The sequence below is a fragment of the Neophocaena asiaeorientalis genome, unplaced genomic scaffold, assembly GCF_003031525.2.
Source record: "Neophocaena asiaeorientalis asiaeorientalis breed wild unplaced genomic scaffold, Neophocaena_asiaeorientalis_V1.1 scaffold119, whole genome shotgun sequence".
Taxonomy (NCBI): domain Eukaryota; kingdom Metazoa; phylum Chordata; class Mammalia; order Artiodactyla; family Phocoenidae; genus Neophocaena; species Neophocaena asiaeorientalis.
In genome coordinates this window covers 9410500-9434429 of record NW_020175821.1, presented here as the reverse complement: position 1 = coordinate 9434429, position 23930 = coordinate 9410500, and the positions used below count along the sequence as shown (strand labels likewise).

The 23930-nt window shown below is 41.3% G+C and overlaps 1 protein-coding gene across 1 annotated transcript in view; it reads left to right on the top strand.

Moving 5' to 3' along the window:
• Positions 1–10748: 10748 nt before the first annotated feature.
• FMN1 (formin 1) overlaps positions 10749–23930 on the top strand; it is a 397250-nt gene continuing 384068 nt past the window's right edge. The window contains exon 1 of the mRNA XM_024732506.1: positions 10749–12606. Coding sequence (XP_024588274.1) covers positions 10749–12606 — 1858 coding nt within the window. The remainder of the gene's footprint in view (positions 12607–23930) is intronic.

Here is a 23930-nt window from a genome sequence, read left to right as displayed (position 1 = left end):
CTCATATGTACAGATTCTTTTTTATAATCATGAGGAAGGGGTTTTTTCTCTCTGTATACTCCTATATCTCCCATAGATTATGATATAAACCCGATAGTGACATGAGCCCAGAGATGCGTTGAGGATCTCAATATCTTATATTCTCATGGAGATCATGTGGTAAGCTGATGTTTGTTTATCTTTATGTAGTGAAGTTTGGAAGACATAAGGGAGAGGTGAAGAAAGGATTCTCTGAAGTCTTTGGGGGAATCGTCAATGCTCATACCTTGTAGTATATCTGGGTATAGGAGTGGGTTGGTTTAGGGGTCAAAAAAACAAACAAATGCAAAAAGGAGCCATTTTTCTTATTCTTTGATAACCAGCTGTGACTTTGGCTAGAAATTTATTGACCAAAATAATTCTATCGACCAAACTTTGCCTCTATTTAATTATTTTAGCGATTTGCCAGTATGTTATAATAAGGCCCAGCTTGGAGTGCTTTTGACTCATAGTCACATCAGAGTTTTAAAGGCAGAAATTTTGCTTCTGCAGTATTTTGCTTCCTTCATGTGACATTGTAGGAATACAAAGAAAATCATAAAATAATAGTCTTTATGAAGAAAACAAAAATCATTGTGGTAATATGTAAACTCTCTCAATTTCACTACTTTCTGCTTATAATTGTCTTCTTCTCTTTATCTAACCCTAGTCTTTGACCATGCAACAACTCTCCTTGGCAACGCTGACCCTCCTCATTTGATCTTGAGCCCATGTCTTCATCCTTTGGGGCCTTCCTTTATCTATTGTCCCATATTTTATCCCATCTTTCACGTGTATCATCAATATCTCCTTCTTCACTACTTCTTCTCAGCATAAAAACATGCTTAGGTTTCCTTTGTCTTGAAAAACAAGACAAAATTAATAGCAAAGTCAAAGCCTTGATACCAGTATAGGTTATTACTCATTACCTTCTCTTAACTGTCTGCCTTTTCTCTTGCTCTTTGCAATATATTTTGGTGTTCTATTGCTTTGCTAAAATTCCTGTCTCAAACTGTTCCTCTAATCTCCCCTTCGAATTTGTTTCTTTTTCAATCTCTTTGCAGAATTTTCTGTTTTCCTGAGTTCCTCATTGATGCTCTTTCTGATCTCTTTCTACTCCATTCTGTTCTGATATTACTGCTAAATCCATCTTCCTTAAGTTTAGTTGTGAACATATTACTTTCCTGATCAAAACCCATCAATGGTTTCCTGTTTTTCTGTGAAGTAAGCATGAATTTCCCACCAACCTGGATTCAAATTTTTTTTACAACGTGACATTACTTTATCTTATTTCTCCTGACACGTGTCTAAAAAACAGGCGAAGAGTAATTTTTTCCCTTGTACAAATTTAGCACATTTCCCTTAGCAAATTTCCCAGTCTTGTATAATGCTCCTCCTCTTGGAATTCCCTTTTCTTTTTTTTTTTTGCGGTACATGGGCCTCTCACTGTTGCGGCCTCTCCCCTTGCAGAGCACAGGCTCTGGACGTGCAGGCTCAGCGGCCATGGCTCACGGGCCCAGCCACTCCACGGCATGTGGGATCTTCCCGGACCGGGGCACGAACCCGTGTCCCCTGCATCGGCAAGGCGGACTCTCAACCACTGCACCACCAGGGAAGCCCTGGAATTCCCTTTTCTTAATCTCTACCTGTTGAAATCTTACCCTTTAGTGAGGGGCAATTTCAAATGCTTTTCCTGAAGGATTTCCTGATCCTACAAATATGATATACTCTGTCCTTTCTTTGACCTCTGAATTTTTGTTTGATGTCTATTGAATGGGTCTCTTTCTGCTTTGTATTATAGTAATTTAGTTATCACTTCTGTACTCCTACCCCGCAGTGTTTAGATTCTTTGGAGAAAAAAATCCTTCAGAGGGAGAAGAGCTAGAAAGCTATTGCAGATCTACGTTTGTGTTCATATCTTCTATCTGAAGAACAGTAACACTGCACTCTATCCTAGGGTGCGTGGGAGGAAGACAGGCTGGCACTAATGTGTCCAAAATCACACGTAAGAGGCAGAATTCAAAGCTACCTAGGCCTGAATGAGCAATGGGAAGGAGCAGTAACTGGTACCCAGAAGAAGTAACTGTAGCTGGAAGAGGGCTCCCCAAGAGAAGCTGTGGTCTTCATTAGTAGAGGACACACCTGTTGCAAAACCATAGCCTAGGAGGGAGGGAGCCGGGGAGTAAATATCCTGACCCTTTTCCCATTCTACCTTCTGATCTGCTGCTAGTGTTTTCCAGTGGCTAAACCCAGTAAAAACCAGAGTGCAGGGGAGCTTGTTGATCTTGACTGAGTCCAAAATAGTCAGTCTCCTAGAGCTTAGTGATGCGCAGAAGGGTAGAGTGTGAATCTGAATGGACAGATGGACAGTTTCCCGTTAAATAATGGAAGTTATAGATAATCTATCTTAGCGGTATTGGGCTCAGATGGAGTCCCAGGGCATGGCCGTGCCAATGGCTGAGCAAAAAAGCTTTGCCTTGGCCTTTTAGGTCCAGAATCAATTAGGAAATCTATAGTAAGCAGATAGAATGACTGCAGCAAATTCTCGGATCTTGTTTTAGGCATTGGTGAAATATGTTATGAGCATTGAATACCATCTGCTGAAGACAATAATTTCCTATTATGGTGAGACACAACAGGTCTTTCCATCTGGGGTAGAGTAAAATCATGTGCTTGCTTACCGGAAAAAGAGCCGGAGGAGAAATCACCCCAGCAGTGTTGTCTTGGAGAGAATGTCTGTCTGGAGTTTGCAAGAGGAAATGAAAGACCTGAAGACTTCCCAGGAAGCAAAGTGCTTTGACACTGAGCACAACCAGAGAAGGTCACTTGGTAGAGCAAATTAAGATGTCTAATTTAGTATGTGGCACCCGCAGAGCTGCTGCATTTTAGTCAAAGCAGAGTGAGGCAGTGCTGCTTGAAATAGTCCTGTGAACTCAGCATAGAATTATATTTAACCCCACTCCATAGTGCTTTCCTTGTTATTTTGCTTTTCTTTTTTTCCTCCTAAGACTTACAGTTCTTTTTCCTCTGGTTTCTTAGATGGAAAATATGTGCAATGATTCAGCACTGTACCACAGTCTGACTTGCTAGTGGATTGTCACAGAGAAGTGTTTGCCCTTCTCTGAAGCCTTCTTTTGATGTGGAGCACACTGGACTGCTGAGGTTGAAGTTCATTTGCTCAGGGCAGACTTCTTCAAAGAGGAGGAGTTTTATAGTTTCTTGGTCATCTAGTAGGTATCAACAAGTAGTATTTTGAGTTAGTCATTGGAAACTTAGAGATTAAATTTCTCATATCACAAAGGAGCTGAAATTTGAAGGACGAAAGTACATGAGGTATGTTTATACAGATACAGACACTGGCCAGGGTGCTAGACTGATGGCTGAATTCTGACAATCTGTCTTTGGTTGAGAGAGGGAGATTTGGGAAGAACCATGGATAGTTATTCCATGCTCCAGAGGCAGTGCTATAATTATTCCTTGATGACAGTGGAGGATGTTCACAATGAGTTATTTTGATAAAAATAATTTCAAACTGTGGAAGAGAATGGGGAAATAAGTTTGAAAATGTTTGCAGTAATCTGTCTTAAATTTGTTGGTCAAATGATTCTAAAACTCATCCTAGGACCAGAAAACATGAAATTTTTTATTTTCCATAAGTTTCCTCTAAGATGCACCGTGGTTGCCAAATTCGAGCCAGTTGGACTGTCTTTGTGTCACTCGTGTTTCAAAACCTGTATTCTTGTGCATTCAAAGGAGAAACTTGTTCTTTTCAACTGACACTACCTTATAATTAAACTACAATTCTCAATTCCTACCTTCCACTGCAGATAATGTTTTTGCTTGAAATTTTTTGTTAAATGATAAGGCCCAGTGAAAGAGATACTAGGAGTACCTTCTATATTTGTTTATATGATCATTGGAAACTCAGAAATTATGAACACATGGCATGAACATTTGCATCTGGATTTGGACCCCCAGAACCTGGTAGAATCGTATTTCATCTTGGAAGCAGAGAAACCTCTGTGACATTTAAAAAAAAATTTCAAGATTCTAGGAATGGAACACTTTTCTTTTACAATTCATGGGGACTTATTTTTGCCAAGTATCTTGCCACAAACCACATGGCTGATGTTAATATCTATGACCCCAAAGTCACACTTTTCATCTTTTATACCCTATGGTTTGATCCCTAGTTGACATGGTCTTCATCATGGTATGATACCATGGTTGTGACTTTCACTATTTTTTCAGTATTTCTCTGCCAAAGAAAATGTAGCAAAGAAAATTATAGAAGGAAAATGTAACAGGTCTTTAAGAAGGGTTGATGGATAAGACTGAAGCTAAGACTTTAAGGATATAACTGTGTATGTGACTCCTGTTACTCTCAGGGGAGGGAGGAAGAAAGGCTTGCTAGTATTATGGAAGACCTATGGTTTAATCTAACATGAACTGCTGAACCATGGCCTCAGTTTGACTACACTGAAAGATTTTAGGTCTAGGGTTTACAGACTTATAATAAAAACATAGTAAGAAATTAAACTATTTAACCTTAATTTCTTTAGATACAAAATATGGGGAATTATTTTACTACCTTTTTCTTTCTCAGCTTCTTTTGAAGTCTCTCTTTCCTCCATTTATTCCTTGAATATCTATACTATATCCTTGAATATCCAGTACTGTACTCTGTAACCTTTGCTTTCCTCAGGCTGCATACTCTTCTTGAGTAACTTCATCCAACTCAGTAACTTTAACTCCGTATTGTTTGCATTCTGATAATCTTTGTCTTTTAATGTTGTGTTTAGACCATCTACATTTAATGTAATTGTTGACATGTTTAGATTTAGGTTTTCCAATTTTTTCCATTTGTTTTTACTTTTGTTTGTTGCCTTTTTTTGTTCCTCTCTTTCATTTCCTTTTTCTCCTTTTATTTTTAGTTATTTGAACATTTAATATTATTCTGTTTTAATATACCAGTTGTATTTTTGATTATATCTTTGTATATTTTTAAAAATGTTTTCTCTAGGGATTACAATATACATGCTGAACTCTTTACAGTGTACTTAGAATTAAAATACTATTTTACTTCATACCATGGAGGTCCTGGTAACCACTCTCTTATGTTGTAGTTGTCTTGTATATTATATGTACATACGTTGCAACCCCACTGAACGATATATGTTTTTGCTTTCAACTGTCAAACATCTTTTAAAGAACTCAAGAACAATATTATATTTACACAGATGTTTACCATTTCTATTACTCTTTCTTCATTCTTGATGTTACAAGTTTCTTTCTGGTAACATTTTTCTTCTGTCTGAAGAGTTTCCTTTAGCAACTCTTTTAGAGCAGGTCTGTCAGCAACTAATTCTCTTACTTCTCCTTCATCTTTATTTCATCTTCATTCTTGAAGAATATTTTCACTGGGTATAAAATTCTGGGTTGACAGGTCTTTTTTTCCTCAGCACTTTAAAAATGTTCCACTTCCTTTTGGCCCTGATGGTTTCTGATGAGAAATCTGCAGTCACTTAAGTCATTTCTCTATAAGCAATGCATCATTTTTCTCTGGCTGTTTCAAGATTTTTTTTCTTTGTCTTTAGGTTCCAGCAGTTTGAATGTCGGGTCTGGGTATAAACTGATTTGGCTATATTCTGCTTGGGGCTCACTGAGCTTCTTAAATCTGTAGGTTTATGTGTTTCGCCAAATTTGGGGAGTTTTCAATGATTATTTTTTTCAAATATATTTTCTGTACTAGGCTCTTTCTCTTCTCCTTCTAGGACTCTGGTGAGATAAATGGTAGTCATTTTTTTTGTAGCATGGGTCCTTGGGACTCTGATTATTCACTTTATCAGTCTTCTCTCTCCCTGTTGTTCAGATTGGGTAATTTCTATTGATCTATGTTCAGGTTCACTGACTCTTTCCTCTTCATCTCCATTCTGCTATTGAGTCTATCTAATAAGTTTTTTCATTTCATTACTATATTTTTAAGTTCTAAAATTTCCATTTGATTCTCTTTGATATCTTCAGTTTCTTTGCTGAGAATTTCTCTCTTTCCACTCATTTCAAGAGTGTTAACTCTTACTTGCTGGAGCACTTCTGTTACAGCTGCTCTAAGTCTTTGTCAGATAATTCAGCATCTGTGTCATCTCAGAGTGCCATCTGTTGATTAATTTTCCCAGGGGGGCTGAGATTATCCTGGTTCTTTGTATTGCTGAGTAGTTTTGGGTTGTATTCTGAACATTTTGAGTATTATAAACTCTGAGTCTCGTTTTCCCTTTTTTCAGGCAGCCAACTTGGTTTAGTTCAGGCTGAAAGTTCTGATGAGCCTTCTGTTTGTTGTGGTTTTAATATCAGTTCCATTTTCAAAGCTTTTGCGGGGTTCTTTGGAGCTGTCACATTCACGTGCCACCCAGTTGCCACTGTAGGAGGTCTATCTCTTAGTCCTAAGGTCCATCTGTTAGTTTTTTTTTCAAAGTCTTTCGAATGCTGCTTAGGATCAGGTCCACACATACACAGCTTGGGGGTGAATTCAGGAGTTGATAAACAACTGATTGGGTCACTTACTAAGCTTTGCATATTTTGGGGCTCTCTAGGGGTCTTCAGTCCTCTAGCCATAAATCTGAGACTTTATTTATCCACCTCTGCTTCAAACTTCCTGCAACTGTGCTGACATCTGGGGCCAAGGAGGGGCAGGACAAAAAGAGAAAAAAAGGAACAGGGTTTGCCCCACTGTATTGGGACTACAGTTCCTCTGATCAAAGAGGAACATTCTCATCTCTTAGAGTTTTAGTTGCCAACAGGCTCCTACTTCTGCTGCCGTCACTGGCAGGAGATGTCTTTTCTACTTCTGATTCTGAACTAGAAGTTTTCCCCTAGAACTTTCTCTGTTTGTGCTGATACTCACTTCCATCTTTCAGGATAATTTGAGTCCAGGCTAGGGGACTACTGGAGAGAAAATGGGCAAATTTAACTGCTTTATTGTTGGGTGACACTTCAAAGTTTGGTCCTTTTTTCCAAGTGGCTTGCTACTATTTACTTTTCAGAGTACTCAAATAACTGCTCCATGCATTCTGCATAGGTTTTTAAGCTGTATTCAGTGATTGAGACAGGATGGAATGTGTTCACTTTATCTTACTTAGAACTCCTTATATATTATATGGTTACTCCTAAATGTGTAACTCTAGTCTATATCTCCTTCCTAAGCCCTACCATGTTGCATCTAGCAGTTTCGTGCACGTGTGCTTGAATGTTAAAATTCAAAATTTCCAAAACTGAATTAATCATCTTCCCCCAAAGCCTTCTTGCATTTCTTATCTTTGTGAATGGCACCATATTTCTACCCAATCACCTATCTAAAATCATGGAAATAAACTCTTTTCTACTACACATATCCAATTAATCACTAGGTCCTATCAGTTCTGTCTTCTTAAATTGATTTTCTCTTCTCCATCCACATTACCACTGCCCTGGTTCTGACTATTAACAATTCTTTCTGAAATACTGAAAGGGTCTTTTAGTGACCTATAACCTAGTCTTATCCCCTGTTGGTCTAGTCTCTACATTACTTCTGGAGTGATCTCTCTATAATACAAATCAAAATAAACAGCGTGCCTTGCCTAGGATTCTTCAGTGATTCCTCTTGGCTCCTGGGATGTTCAAGCTCCTTAGCCTGTGTTCGGTACAGTCTCTTACCACACTTCTGGTCCCCGGTCCTAAGAGCATGGGGCAAACCCCTGTTTTTTTTTCTCTCTCTCACTTCTGCCCCTCCCTGGTCCCAGACATGGCACCAGAAAGAGCATTTTGTATTAAAGTTTATGTGTGGAAGATGCAATACAGTGAAGTGGTTTATTCTTAATAGTAGTTTCATGCCTTGAATTGTGGCTTTATTGCTGTAAAATCCAATCTCATAATTTCCTAAACTTTGGCTTTAGTTTCCCAACCATGACTAACATACCTAATACTAACCATGACATTTTCTCCATGTATATAATCAAGACTTAAAAAGACAAGGAGAAAAAAGTAGTTAACCCTATAGTAGAGCACTATATGTCTATAATCTTCACAAAAGATATAGCCTTCATATGAGTCTCCTCTTTACTTTCTGTATTGGAATTTTCATTGAGTTCTGCTTGACAGGTACAGATGTGATGAATTTCTGGTGCCCTGACCCTAGATTATGTCGTTTAAGGGGACAGCCTTAGAGAAAAGCATTTTGTCTGATCAGAGGTGCCGAAACTAACCAATGAGTGGTAAAAGTAGCAAGATGTGAGACATATTTGAAGAAACAATGTGAGTAACACCAAGCTAGCAAAATAAAAGAACTCTTCTGTTCAGATTTCTTGGAAAACTAGTTCATCAGTAGAAGGCAGTAGATGAGGAGCCACTTTACCTACAACGCCATGAAATGAGACAGACCTGGGTTTTTTTGTTTGTTTGTTTGTTTGTTTGTTTGTTTTTGCGGTACGCGGGCCTCTCACTGCTGTGGCCCCTCCCGTTGCGGAGCACAGGCTCCGGACGCACAGGCTCAGCGGCCATGGCTCACGGGCCCAGCCACTCCACGGCATGTGGGATCTTCCCGGACCGGGGCACGAACCTGTGTCCCCTGCATCGGCAGGCGGACTCTCAACCACTGCGCCACCAGGGAAGCCCCAGACCTGGGTTTTTATCCTTGCTTCTTCTGAGCCATATGACCTTAGACCAGATCCTTGATGTCTCTGAATTTAGATCTCTTCATCTGTAACAGGGAGATGTATTTATTAAATGAGATAACAAAATAAAAGTGTGCGCATGTATATGTTCAATACATTAAAAATTCCCTCTCTTAGGGAATAAGCTTTTAGAATAAGCAGTCATGTTTTCAGCTGAAATCGTGGCATCAACTTTGTGCTGCTACTTTGGACAGATTATAAAAAACTTTAACTCTTCCCCTTCTCCCATATCACGTACTTCTCCTAATCCAGGGAAATTGAGAAATAAGAAAAACTAGAGAATGATGCTTGAAGGCAAAACTAGGCCTCTCCCATTTTTCTGCAACTTAAAATAGCACTTCTGCAGCTTCACTTCAGCTTTTCTGACAATCCCTAAATTGAACTGGTGTTGCTTGGCATCATGAACAGTGGATATTGGCAGCTGTGCAATTGCTTTTATAACTGGTTGTTATAAAACCACCCCCAATAAAAAACCACCTCCAAAGTGAGTTCTTGGATATATTCAGAGTTTGTACCAATAAGTATTAGGTATCTATATACATGTGTGTCTTTAGGAGAGGCAAGGAAGGAGCATTTTAGAAAAGTTTTTAGAGATAGGCTAGTTGAATGAGAACAATCCCACAGAAAATTGTGAAAGAGGCAAGGCCTCTGTTGGCCTCCCATCTCCTCTATGCTTCCTCTCTTCATGCCCTTCTAACCCTTCCTGTGAGTACCCTGAGTCCTCCTGGAACTTCTGGGTTGACCAGATTTTTGCATGTTTTTCTTTTTACCTTCTATTACTTTTATCTTCATCTGTCTTCGTTAAGAAGTTTCTATTGAAAAGAGTTTCTATTGAAAAGAAGTTTCTATTGAAAAGAAGTTTCTATTGAAAAGAGAGAAAGAAGGAAGTTCTTCCTCTCTTCCTTCACTCAAAATGTTCTTTTATGTAGCTTTTTACTATTTAGACCCATTTAGGAAAGACCTGAGATATCACTGAAGAAATCAATGGTTAATACATGGTTATTGTGTTACCCTTCCCAGGGAATTTCTTTTAATCTTGGAAATATTGAAGACTGGGCAATGCCTTCATTTAAGAAATGAAGTATCATAATATAGCATTCTAAGCTCATGACTGTGTGGAGGGATGTTAGCCACAGAGACAGCCCTGGGATACTTCACATCATACGAGGGGGCAGACACCTTCACTGCCCATGTGACACTTCAGCCACTTTGATGGCGAAGACATTGGAAATCCATACAGGACCAGCAGTGGCTTACAGATTTTTCCTTTTTCTCTGCCATTCCATTTGGCTTCAGATAGGCAAGAACTAGGAAAACAAACAAAAAACTTGATTAAGGCTTCTGGGTTACTTCTTTAAATTTTCACTTTTCACTCTTTTGGCAAAATATATGAATTGTGTCCAGAAGAGACTCAAAATTTGTGACCTATTATCTTCCCCCCTCCCCCACTGCTTTAAGTGAAATAGATAATTAATGTCAAATCTTAGAAGGTACTTCTTGGAGAGTAATGTTTTCTAAGGACCTCAAAGTCCCCTTTCCTCAGGATTTCTGGGAGGTATGTTAGCTCTGTTTTATAGAAGAACCTAAACTGAAGCCTTGAGAAGTCAAGAGACCCTGCTTAGGGTATACATCAAGTTCCCATGTGGGGAGAAGGGACTTTTGTCTTGGGGCTAAAATGAGAGCACTCTCCCATTCTCAGCTGTATCAAAGCTTTGCTAGTCAAGGGTGAGCTGAGAGTGGGGAGGAGGTTGCGATCAGCCGCCTGGCTGTTGCCTTGAGTTGCTTGAGGTCAGCCAGAGAGGAAGGATAAGTCCAGTTATGCTTTGATTTATGTCGCTGCGTGATTCATGCACTCCGTCAGACTAGCTTCTTTCTTCCCCTGTTCCTCTAACAGGCCGTCTCGTTGCTGGAGATGACTGTCAGATGTTTTCCCTGCTTAGCCACCATCACATGGCCCACCACCGGAGCCTGGGAAGCCTAACCACAGACCAGCATCTCCGAGGCATGAATAATTAGGTAGGCATAATGGAAGGCACTCACTGCACCCTCCAATTGCGTAAGCCCATTACCGAACTCTGCTACATCAGCTTCTATCTTCCGAGGGGGGAAGTCAGAGGATTTTCATACAAGGGCACCATAACTCTAGACAGATCCAGTAAAGCGTTTCATAACTGCTACCAAGTCAGGGCGGGGTCCGACATCAACAGCCTCAGCCGGCAGCCGACCGAACATCCAGGCGACATATTTTTCAAGCCAACTCCCACGAAAGACATTCTAACTGAGCTGTACAAACTCACGGCCGAGAGGGAGAGACTGCTGGCCAATCTGCTGAGCTCAGACCACATCCTGGGCATTACGATGGGGAACCAGGAGGGGAAGCTGCCGGAGCTCTCTGTGAGCCTGGCCTCCGAGGACGACTGTTTCCAGAGTGGTGGCCACTGGCTGGGGGAGCCCCCCGTGGGCTCTCTCAATAAGAGGAGCTCCCACGGGAACAAAAAGGCCCGGAGGTTTGGTGGAAGGAGAGAGAGCCTTGAGGGGCTCTCTCAAAACTCCCTGCAGAAGAGGACAAGACGAAAGGGGCATGGGGGCCAGGGATTGCCCCCTCTGATGGGGAAGGACCAGATCTGTTCCAGCAACGCCCTTGCTCTTTCTCAAACAAGGCCTCATCTTTGGCTCCTAGAGGAGAGAGGCAACTTGCTTCCAAATGGAGCACTTACCTCTTCCCTACAGAGGAGAGGGAGCTGCACCCCAGAGATCCCCAGGACACTGGATGCTGACTCCGCCTTGAGGAGCTTCAAGAAGGCTTCTGAGGTTGCGGGGCATGGAAGAGGCGGGCTGCCCCCTGAATGCAGCTCCACAGAGCCAGGAGATGATGGTGCCGGGGGGCCACAGAGGGGCCCTCGCAGGCTGGCGCATCTGCAAACAGGTTCGACCGAAAGTCACAAGGAGCCCGAGAAACATCCAGAGGCACAGGGGGGCCGGACAGAGAAGGCTGCTGAACGGACTTGCAGGAAGAAGCCTATTTCCAAAGTGGTGGCCAAAGTCCAGGATCTGTCTGCTCAGGTGCAACGAGTAGTTAAAACGCATCCTGGGGGTGAGGAAAGGGTTGCCGTTTGCCCAGCAGCCCAAGCTGAGTTCATACCCAGCGCAGACTTGCTCACCCTCCCGGAAGCTGAGGCTGGGGCTTGGGGTGTCAGCTGCTGGGGCAAGGAGCAGAGAGCGGACAGGTCATGGCAGCCATCCGCTGAGGAGTGTCCCCTAGCCAGCATTGAGGGGGCTGTGAACAAGGTCCTCCTGAAGGTGATAGAGAGCGAGAAATTAGATGAAGCCACCGAGGGGAAACGGCTGGGATTTCCCTTCGGGACGACAGCCACCCATACCCTCCCAGAAACCGGCAGCAAGAGGGGAGCTGGGCTGCTTCTGAGTGGCCACAAAACCTTGTTTCTGGATCTGCCCCGCGGTGTGGACCCTGGAGGTGATGAGAAGAGGCCACCACCCCCAGCACTGGCAGCTCTGGGCACGGTATTTAATAATTCATCCTTTCCGTCCAGCGCGCACAAATGGATGTCACCTGTTCCCTTGCCTCTCTCTCCAAGGCTCCCCAGCCCTCAGCAGCATCACAGGATCCTCCGGCCCCCTTCACAGCCTGCTGAGAGGGAAGCCGCTCTTGATGACTCTCTTGGTAGAAAGAGCCGTGCTTTCTCTGGGTCACCCTCTGCTGACACCTTGGAGCCACCACTCTCTGCAAAGGTCACGGAGACCAAAGGAGCCAACGCGACCTCCCTCAGAGCGGGCCAACCTCGGTTGGTGCCTGGGGAACCTTTGGAAAAGAGCTTGGGGCCTGGGAGGACCGCAGCTCAGCCCCAGCACCGGTCACCTCCAGGTTAGTCCCGGTTTAAAATGCTTTACATGTGTTCCTGGGCGACCCCACACTGTCAGTCCGCCCGTGCTATTCAGACACTGGCTAATTAACGATGAATCGAAATTCCTCGGCCTGTTAGTTAATTCACCTTGTAACAGGACAGCTGGGAGTCCTATACAAGAGTGTGGAGATGGTGAGGATGGTGTTGACTTATGGGGTCAGGGCTGTAGTTGCTTCCAGAAGCAATACTTTGTAAATGTCTTTTTAAATTTTTTGTTTTGGAATGCTCTAAAGCTGCCTCCATGGTTGCTTAATACAGTACCCTCAAAGGAAACAGGACTGGGCAGAGAGAAGTAGTAACTTGTCGCTGCCTTTGATGCTAATTGGCCCCTTGACCTAAATTCTGCTGTTCATGCTGCTGGGGTGCCTTGGATTTGTAGGCAGAAGAGCAGAAGCACGCTGTGTCTTTGCTCATCTGTCTGTTGTTAGAGGTTTGGGGTTCTTTTTTTCTTTCTTTTTAGTAATCACTTTTATAAGCACCCTTATTTTATGACAAAAACTTTTTTTTTTTAATACTAGAAGAAGGATGAATTCCTTCTAACTTGAAGAAACTTGATTCAGATTTTCCTTTTTCTAACAGTATTTTATTTCCCAAACAAACACGAAGTAATGTTTATTCTGAAGTTATGTTTTATGTATGGGTTTCTACTGTTACTGGTATAACATCATGTCTTATGCAAAAGGTACTAAAGAGCCAGTTTGGCTCGTATGTTTCATGTGATTTAAAATTTTATATGAAAATAATTTTGGTGGTTCTATAAGTAGGATCAATAAGACTAAAAAAGACAGTGTATAAAAGTGCCCACTCTTGTATTCACTACATTTTCCAGGCCAGCGCGGCCAGATGTTTAGGGTCGTGTATGCCATTGTGTAGATAATAGGTTCTTTTTCAGTGGTCCTTTCACAGCATATGGTCAATGCTTTGTCTAGGCTCGTAATATGATATATAGTCTCTTAAAGTTTAGAGAAAACATCATGTGCAATTTTTAAGATAAAAATATCTGTCTAGGAAAGAGGAATTTCAAAAGCTTCTGTTTATTTTGAACTCTTGCCATTTTATAAATTTCTCTATATCATTGATCCAGGGTGTGTTTCTTTTAAAATGTGGTAAATGCTCTTCATTTTGTGTTTGTAATGTATTGCTCTTAGTTTGATGAGACTTGCTACTTCCTAATATAACCAAACTGCTTCATCAGGAAAGTCAGAGAATTGTAGATTTTATATCATGTATCATAGAATCCTAGTGATGAAAATCCTTTCTCCCTGTGAATGCTGGAGCCTTCAAAATACTTTGAAAGGAAGCTCTCTGCAACGATTAGATAGAGACTTCTGGAGAGATGGGCATGCAAGAGCTGCCTCAATTCCGAAAGTTTTTTTAGAAGTCACACTAAATCCTACGACTTGGTGTGCCGCTCCTCCAGAAACTGTGCATTAAATAATACATTGAGCTTCAGTAAATCTTTTCTCCCCCCGCCCCCGCCGCCCCGATTTAGAATTATCTTTTTATTATTGTCCTTTTTCTATTAAAAAAAAAGCCCCAAAAACAATATTATAAAAGCTCCATCGTATCTGGCTCAAGGTAGGCACACAGAGGACATTCAGTTTCTCTGATGACTGACCTTAAGCTCACTGAGGGGCACGTTCAACAGATGGTCACCCTTTTCCCGTGACCTCTCCATACCGTTGCACAGAACCATTCCCTTTACTTTGGCCCTAGCCTTCCATTGGGATCTTCATAGCACTTTAGGAGCCGGTCATTAGAATCACATGGATTCCTTGGTAGGGAGGCTGCCTGTGCTTCTAATGTTACAAAAGAAGGCATTGGAAGGGGGGAAATAGGAGCAGGAGAAGCCTTTTTTTCTGTCATGGATAAATTCTCTTTTGCTGGGACCTTCCTCCAGGAACGTCCAAACGTTATCTCTTATCATCATCCCTCTTTGAAAAGCATGAAGGGAGGGAGTTCTCCAGATAGTATCTTTGATCTGTATCTTGTGTTCCTGTCTCCTGCTTTTCCTTTAATCCTCCTTCTCTGTGGCCACGAGTCCTCATCATATTCTGGATCCTTCAGGGACTTCCTGCAGCTGGTGGGTCCACACAGGGAGACATTTGCTACTTCCAGCTGCCTTTGTCTTTCAATTCATTTCTCCTCCTTCCACATCCCACATCCACTGGCCTCAGACAGTCCCAGACGAAGGGTGGATCATTCATTTACCATCACCCAACAGTAGCCCTTTATCTGAGTCCAATTCCCACCTTTCTCCCACGTTAGCTATTAACCAGGTTGCGTTTATGGTCTATGGACATTTATTTCCTGTGGAAATAACGTCTAGGTATTTTACTGAAGTGATGTGATTAAGATTATTGAAAGCACTCATTAACTGCTCAAGTAAGAGATTAAGTCTGGCAAAAGTAATCAGATCCATTTCCAGTTGGAAGACTTTAGTGTTATGGGCAAGTAGTAATTCCCAGGAAAGAGTAAAATCCGCTTCTCCTTCTCACAGGGCCAAGCAGTGAAAGCCAACATTGCCATCCACACAGGAAACAGCGTGAAGGCTATTGGTCTACCTCCTGTTGGCTTTGTAATTTTCCTAACTCTTCTTTCCAAGGTCTTTGCACAGGAATTTCTTGTCTGGTGGTGATGTGATCAAACAGAGAATATGCTAACAGTGAATGGTGGCCAGATTTGTCTTCTCATGGCCCTCCTCTCCCCACTTCCCCATCCCCACCCTGACCACCACCTTGGTTTTATGGAAACAGCTGTAGAATGTTCCCAAGCCTTTGTGGAATGTGGTATTTTCTCAAGCCTGAAGGACTCTAGTTGTGCTAACCTGAATAGCAGTGTCCTTGGGTCTGGGATTCCCTTCTGTTTTTTCTGGCCCACTTTTACCTTTGATCTGAAATAGACCCTTTTAATGCCAGAAAAATCCCATGTAACTGGGCTCACCATGCTCAGGAAGATCCCCAGTGCTTCAGTGTGTTTCTCAACAATCTCATGATCTTTCCCCTTTGAAGTCACTGAGGTAGTGATGGAGGCATATGCCCCAGGCATAGTTCCTCTTGATATCGTGAATCATGTTATCAGTGCTTGTGCCCATCAAAAGATGTAGTTAATGTCAACTGATTAAGGGTTGAAAGGCATATTTGTAACAGATTTTATTATATCTAATGCTGTTGTCAAAGCTTTGATTTGTCTTTGGGCATGTATTATGGGGAGTAGATAGAAATTCTCCCTATATTAATATTGAGGTTTGATACAATCCCCCCCCAAATTTTAAAGAAGCTCCACAACTTTAATGGCTATACCCAGCCATTTAAGATTACTACAGAAAGTATATAGTGTGTAGACAATTATCTGTAATTCATGTTAAGAGAGAAAGATTAAAAATTGCATATACCATAGTATATCCATATAAAACATATATAGGACTTAAATTGACAGGAAATACATTGCTTCACGCTTTTGAGAAAGTAAGGAGATTGTCATTGAAACTATATGTAACTTTGACCTAGCAACCCTATTTTAGGAATTTAGGTCACATAAATAGATGCACTAGTAAGAACATATGCATAAGGTTGTTTACTGCGGCATTTTGTATAGTGGTCAAAGCAGCTGGAAAAAAAATGGAGCGTCAATCAGTAGAGAAATGGCTACATAGATTAGAGTATATTTAGTCTCCGTAATATTATGAGGCTATTTATTTAAAGTATGGAACTAGATCTCTATCTAGCAAGTTGCAAAATAATGTAGAATATGCTCTGTTTTTGTAAAGACAAGTTTCACCCCTCTCTATATATGAGTATATATGTTTGGTATGGGTTTGAAAGTTTGAATATCATGGAGACAGGTGTAAAGAAAGACAGGCCAGGCTGTTCACATGCTTTATCTAGGGCTAGACAGGGTGAAGGTGGGGAATAAGGTGAAGGGGAAGGATCCAAAAAAACCCCCCAAACAAACAAAAAAACAAAATCACTGGGGAAGAGCATTAACTTCTTTTCTTTACATATTTTTACATTGTTTCACTGGTTGTGGTAAATGTGTCACTTTTATGATTTTTAAAGAGTTACTGAACTACATTTTAAAGAAAAAAATAAATACCCCACCTAGAGGGGTTGTGTGTGTGTATGTGTGTTGGGGGGTGTAGGATTATAGCTGAACCACAATTTTCTGTGTCTTCCCCATGTCCTTTAATGAAGCAAGAAGTTCAGTATTGAGACTAGAGCATTATTACAAAGGGATATGTAGGTTGCTAGAGAGCTATAAAAGCAGCACCCAAGAAGGACAAGTCAGGGAAGCAGGATTATATATAAAAGCAGCACCCAAGCAGGACAAGTCAGGGAGCAGTATCCAGAGACCAAGAGAAGGCAGTTAAGAAAGGCTTCTGACCCTCCTACACAGTTGGTAGGAATGTAAATTGGTATAGCCACTATGGAAAACGGTATGGAGCTTCCTGAAAAAACTAAAACTAGAGTTGCCGTATGATCCAGCAATCCTACTCCTGGGCATATATCCAGACAAAACTATAATTTGAAAAGATACATGCACCCCTATGTTCATAGCAGCACTATTTACAATAGTCAAGACATGGCTAGCAACCTAAATGTCCATCGACAGATAAATGGATAAAGAAGATGTGGTACATATATACAATGGAATATTACTCAGCCATAAAAAAGAATGAAATAATGCCATTTTCAGCAACATAGATGGACCTAGACATTATCATATTAAGTGAAGTAAATCAGAAAGAGAAAGAAAAATACCATATGATATCACTTATGTTTGGAATCTAAAATATGACACAAATGAACTTATCTACAAAGCAGAAACAGAGATGTAGACAACAGACTTGTGGTTGCCAAGCGGGAGGTGGAGTGGGAGAGGGATGGACTGAGAGTTTGGAATTAGCCGATGCAAACTATTATATAGAGAATGGATAAACAACAAGGTCCTACTGTATAGCACAGGGGACTATGTTCAATATCTTGTAATAAACCATAATGGAAAAGAACATATATATATGTATATGAAAAAGAATGTATACATATGTATAACTGAATCACTTGGCTGTACAGAAGAAATTAACACAATGTTGTTAAATAAATAAAAGAAATTAAAAGAAAAGAAAGGCTCCTGGGTTAGACAGTGTCCTGATAGGGAACAAACACCCAGGCCTGAAGGAGCAAGGGAAGCAGGGGTCAGTGAACCCAAACAGGGGAGCTTAAAGGAGAGGACCACAGAGCAGGAACGGTGGCTTGTGGTAGAGGCCCTTATCAGAGAGGGAGCTGTGGGAATAAATACCCTGGCTTCACTCTCCTTTGGTCTTCTGCCTCGAAACTTTCTCGAACTGAACCAGCCAAAAGGCAGAGTAAAAGGGAGTGGGTAGATGTTTCCAAGCTCAGCCTTCCAGGGCCCAGGGAAGGATGGAGAAGGGTCAGAGTAGATTTGGAGGTATAAGATGATGCAGATAGGCTGAACCACGAAGAGCAAGAAATGTAGAAAGAGTGGAATTTTAAAAGAACGACAGGGTAAAAAAGAATGTGTATGTGCGGTGTGTTTTGATACTGAACAGTGGTTATCTTGATAATAAATGATTATTGCAGTGTTTCATTTCTTTGTCGTATGACCATTCTACCTCTAAATTTAATTTGGTTGACTGTCCTTTTATTGCTAAAAGTACAAACTTGAGGAAGTAAAAGAAATAATTGGGAGATCTTGTGATACAGTTTCAGCCTGTGGATTCAGAAAAAATTATCTAGTTTTTAAAAACAAAGCTCTTATATTTAACAGTGATTGATAGCACATTGTACTCGATTGCTTTTTGTGAAAGGCACAAAAAGAATTTTAAAATATCTTCCACGATTATCTCAAATTAAGAATAACGAATTAGCATATGAAATATGAAATAGATTTTCTGCTAATGAACAATTTGTATTTTGAGGTCAGTTTCCATATAAAATAAATGGTGTTTCTCTCATTCACATTTTGTTTTTTAAAAGGGAATATGTTTCAAAGGCCAGGACCATGACCACGATCTGATGTTTTAAAACTCCAAGCCAGTTCTACATATGTGAAGTTTTTCCCAAATTAATGTCCAATTGTGCTTTGAGGATAGCACCTTCTTGGAAATGGTTTTTACTTGTTTCTTTTCTATTCTTGGAGTCAGAGCACAAGATTTAAAGCGAGGGTGGCAGTCTGCGGCCCTAGGCCATATCCATCAGTCTAAAGAAATTCCAAAGACAAAGAAACGGCAGAATTAACACTGCGATTAAAAGTTATAGCTACTGAAAAGTCTTAAAAGAGAAAAACATTTTATAAATAGGTATTAAATTTTGAAGAAAAATTTATCGCATACTTTATTTACATAACTCAACCATTCTGGCTTATAGCATCATTGGTTGGGGTATAAAAAAAAGACTCAAACTTTTAGTTGTAATTGGATTAGAAGCATTTTATCAAATTGATAGAGCAAAGTACTGAATATTGAGGTAGTGTGTTTTATTTCATTCCTCCTGGGCTTTCCTGGAAGAGGGTGCATTTTGAAAACGGTAAACTCCACCCTGGGGCCACTCTTTCCCTCTTGCTGGCTTTTACAGTATCAGGTAAATGACTATTACTGCTTATCTTACTTCATCCTCTTTCTGATCACTTACCCTAGAGTTCCTCTGTGTGCCCTGGCATCTCAGCCTCCTGCCATAGCAAGTTCTGGAGTTCCTTCCCTCTCACGGAAGGACTTAGCAGGTTTTCCCAGTCATGGATTGTTCTACTACATTGAACCAGATGCTTTCTATCTGTCCCAGAGCCTTACAGGACAGAACTTGAACTAGAATTGGGATTCAGATATGTATAAGATGTAGAGGGACTTGTGGGGACCTTGAAGGCTATTGAACCTTAGGGAGGGACAGTGGACAACGGAAGGAGAAGTATCGTGAGAGAGCAAGCCTGGGCCAAAAGTCTGTGCACAGACATTTTCTCGTCCTCCTAAGAGGGCCCTTACCCTCTAAGGAGAAGGGGCTTTAGCATGAAGGGAAGGAAGAACTTTGTCATCAGAAGCCCAACAGTTTTGCAGTGTGGAAGAGCTGTTCAAGGGTAACAAATATTCTTATTTTACTGAAGTACAGTTGATTCACAATGTCGTATTAATTTCTTCTGTACAGCAAAGTGATTCATATATATATATATATATATATACACACACACACATTGTTTTTCATATTCTTTTCCATCATGGTTTATCAGAGGATATTGAATATAGTTCCCTGTGCTATGTAGTGGGACCTTATTGTTTATCCATCCTATATATAATAGTTTGCATCTGCTAATCCCAAACTCCCAATCCATCCCTCCCCCACTCCCCCTTGGCAGCCACAAGTCTGTTCTCTATATCTTTGAGTCTGAGGAGAAGCAGAAACTTTCTTGCTAGTCAGAAGCAGGGCACAGCCCCAGCCTCCGTGGTCCCAAGTTATTAGCAACTCAGTGGCCACAGAGTGACAGAGGCACAGAGCAGAAGGGTAGCAGGGGCAGCAGGCCCCCGAGTGAGCGCAGAAACCTTGAGGGACCCCTGGAGGCGTAACTGGGGAGGAAGAGCCCGAGAAAAGACTGGACTTCATGCCAAGCAAGGGAAGCTGGGCTTCAGACATTGAGGTTCAGATTTTCGTGCAGCGTGTGACACAGTTTTACTTACTCTGAGGCAGTAAGTTGGATCATCCAGGTTTCACGTATTTTTCCTAAAATATTCTGATATGGGTTTTTTATTTGTTTGAAACCTAGGTTAAAGTTTTTTTTGTTTTTTTTTAGATGTTGGGGGTAGGAGTTTATTAATTAATTAATTTATTTTTGCTGTGTTGGGTCTTTGTTTCTGTGCGAGGGCTTTATCTGGCTGTGGCAAGTGGGGGCCACTCTTCATCCCGGTGCACGGGCCTCTCACTATCGCGGCCTCTCTTTTTGCGGAGCACAGGCTCCAGACGTGCAGGCTCAGTAGTTGTGGCTCACGGGCCTAGTTGCTCCACAGCATGTGGGATCCTCCCAGACCAGGGCTCGAACCCATGTCCCCTGCATTAGCAGGCAGATTCTCAACCACTGCGCCACCAGGGAAGCCCCTAGGTTAAAGTTTTAAGGTTGAGTTTTGCATTTGGAGGGAGAACCCCAAAATAATCCTGTGGCTGATGAAAGCTGTTGGTTTCCAGTTTAGCCCAGAGAAATTGCGGAGAGAATAAACACCACGTGAGGCTTGAGCCTCAGCACGGTCTCCCCAGGATTCAGACAGGTCTGGGCATATCCGGTTAATTAGATGGTTAGACCTGTCATGAGTCTTTTGCTCGAGTGCCCAGAGGACGGTCACCAGGCAGAGCCCCTCCAGAGGAAAGCAGGATTTGGGGCACAGGAGAGGTTTCCAGACCTTTGGGGTCGGGGTGGGAGGGAGGACACTGAAAATAGCATAAGTTGTGTCCTCCTGATTTTCTGCTGACTCGTGTCTGGATGGTAGGAAGAGAGGAGAGCAGTAGGAAAGCAGTGTGAAAGCTTAAAGAGTAATTTGACTAAAATGTCCTTAAGATAGTGAAGGCAGGGTCTGCATAGTAGAGTGTGACACACTTGTGGGTGAAGGGGTCCTGCTTCAGGTGCTGCCAGGGCAGGGTGCGACAGGGCACACAGTGGAGGGAACCGGATTTGACCTCATCCCAGAGAGGAGAGGGGAGGTGGGGAAGGTAGGCAGTAGTGCCTAAGCAACGCACCTGGTACCTTAGCCGCAGCAACCAGGTGACAATTCTAGCAGCGTCCAGAGACACCTTCAGCAGCCAGAGAAGTGAGGACAGCAGTGTTGATGAGGGATGAGGAAGATTGGATCCATGCGTTCACGTGCTTCCTGGAATGATCTGGAGAAATCGGTGTGTAGGGGGAGGGAAGCCCCCAAATTGGTAGAGCCAGAGAAATTCTGATTTTGCACCATGTTCTTACTCCCCCGACTGCATTTGCTAGGAGTATCAAATTCACAAGGTTGTTTTGAGTATCAAATGAAATAACGTCAACGAAAAATGCTTCCTAACACATTAGAAAATGTTAGCTTTATTATAATTACAGATCATTATTGGCTCATTGGGTCAGAAAGCCTTCTTTTTAAAATATTTATTTATTTATTTTTGGCTGCATCGGGTCTTAGTTGCAGCGTGTGGGCTTAGTTGCCCCACGGCACGTGGGATCTTCGTTCCCCGACCAGGGATCGAACCTGTGTCCCCTGCATTGGCAGGCGGATTCTTGACCACTGGACCACCAGGGAAGTCCCCAGAAAGGATTTTAATAATCTACTCCTTTTGGTGTTTTCCAGTGATGAAATGATGCTACAAATAATAGGCCACAACTGGTTATTGTGAATTTCTTGATTTGCTCTCAAAGCTTCTACATTTGCTTCTGTTAAGTCGCTTGCTATTTTTGAAGTGACGTTGGTCTCTTATTGGTTTTTTTTTCTTTTCCTTCCAGGTTCACTGAGATTATAACTGACATAGAACACTGTATAAGTTTAAGGTGTACAGCATAATGATTTACATAAATCATGAAATTATCACAAGGAGTTTAGTGAACATCTAGGCAATGTTAAAGAAATAGAAAAAAGAATTTTTTTCCTGTGATGAGAGCTCAGGATTTAGTCTCTTAACAATTTTCATATATAACATACAGCAGTGTTAATTATATTTATCGTGTTGTACATAATATCCCCAGTACTTATTTATCTTATGACTGGAAGTTTTGACTTTTTGACTGCCTTTCTCCAATGCCCCTTACTCTTGAGTTTGTTTATTTTTGAAGTATAATTGACCTACAACACTGTGTTGTTTCCTGTTACACAACATAGCAATTCAATATATCTCTACACTTCAAACTGATCAGCATGAGTTACGATCTGTCACCATGCAAAGATGTTACATAGTTATTAACTATATTCCCCACACTGTACACTTCATACCCCTGGACTCATTATTTTGTATCTCTAATCTCCCTCAGCTATTTATTTCCTCCCACATCCCCCTCCCCTTGGTAACCACTTGTTTGTTCTCTGTATCTATAACTCTGTTTCTATTTTGTTTTGTTTGTTGGATTCCTTTCTCTTCTTCGTGTGTCTATTACAGATTTTTGGTGTGTGGTTATCATGAGGTCTATATATAGCTATCTGTTGATCTATATTATCTATCTATCTACCTATATGATGCATTTTTACTTCCCTCACAGCACGTTTACTGTTTCTGACAATATGTTTTACATCTAATTGTTTTGGGTATCCCTTAACTACTTATTGTGGATATACACGATTTTATTACTTTTGTCTTTTGACCTTCCTACTAGCTTTGTAGGTGGTTGATTTACTACGTTTACTGTATATTTGCCTCTACCAGTGAGATTTTTTTCCTTTGATTTTTTTTCATGTTTCTAGTTGTGGCCTTTTCTTTTTCACTTAGAGTAATTCCTTTAACACTTTTTGTAAAGCTGGTTTGGTGATGCTGAACTCTTTTAGCTTTTGCTTATCTGTAAAGCTTTTGCTTTCTTCATCAAATCTGAATGAAAGCCTTGCCAGGTAGATTATTCTTGGTTGTAGGTTCTTCCCTTTCATCACTTTAAATATATCGTGCCACTCCCTTGTAGCCTGCAGTTTCTGCTGAAGAGTCAGCTGATAGTCTTATGGGAGCTCCCTTGTTTCTTTTCCCTTGCTGCTTTTAATATTCTCTCTTTATCTTTGATTTTTGCCATTTTAATTAGGATATGTCTTGGTGTGGTCCTTTTTGGGTTGATCCTGCTTGGGACTCCCTGGGCTTCCTGTGCTTGGATGTCTGCTTTCTTTCCCAGGTCAGGGAAATTTTCATTTACTATGTCTTCAGATATGTTCTCTACCCCTTTCTCTCTGTCTTCTCCCTCTGGGAACCCTATAATGTGGCGTTAGTACACTTGATGTTATCCCAGAGATCTCTTAAGCTGTCCTCATTTCTTTTTATTCTTTTTTCTGTTTAGCTTCAGTGATTTCCACTACTCTGTCTTCTAGCTCACTGATCCATTCCTTTGTATCATCTAAGTTACCGTTGATTCCTTCTAGTGTATTTTTTGTTTCATTGATTGTATTCTTTGTCTCTGTTCAGTTCTTCTTTGTATTTCCTAATTCTTTGTTGAAAACTTCTAACCTCGGGCTCTGTTCATTCAGTCTTCTCCCGAGAGTTCTTTGAACATCTTTACAATCATTGTCTTCAACTCTTTATCAGGTAGATTACCTATCTCCACGTCACTTAGTTCTTCTGAGGTTTTATCT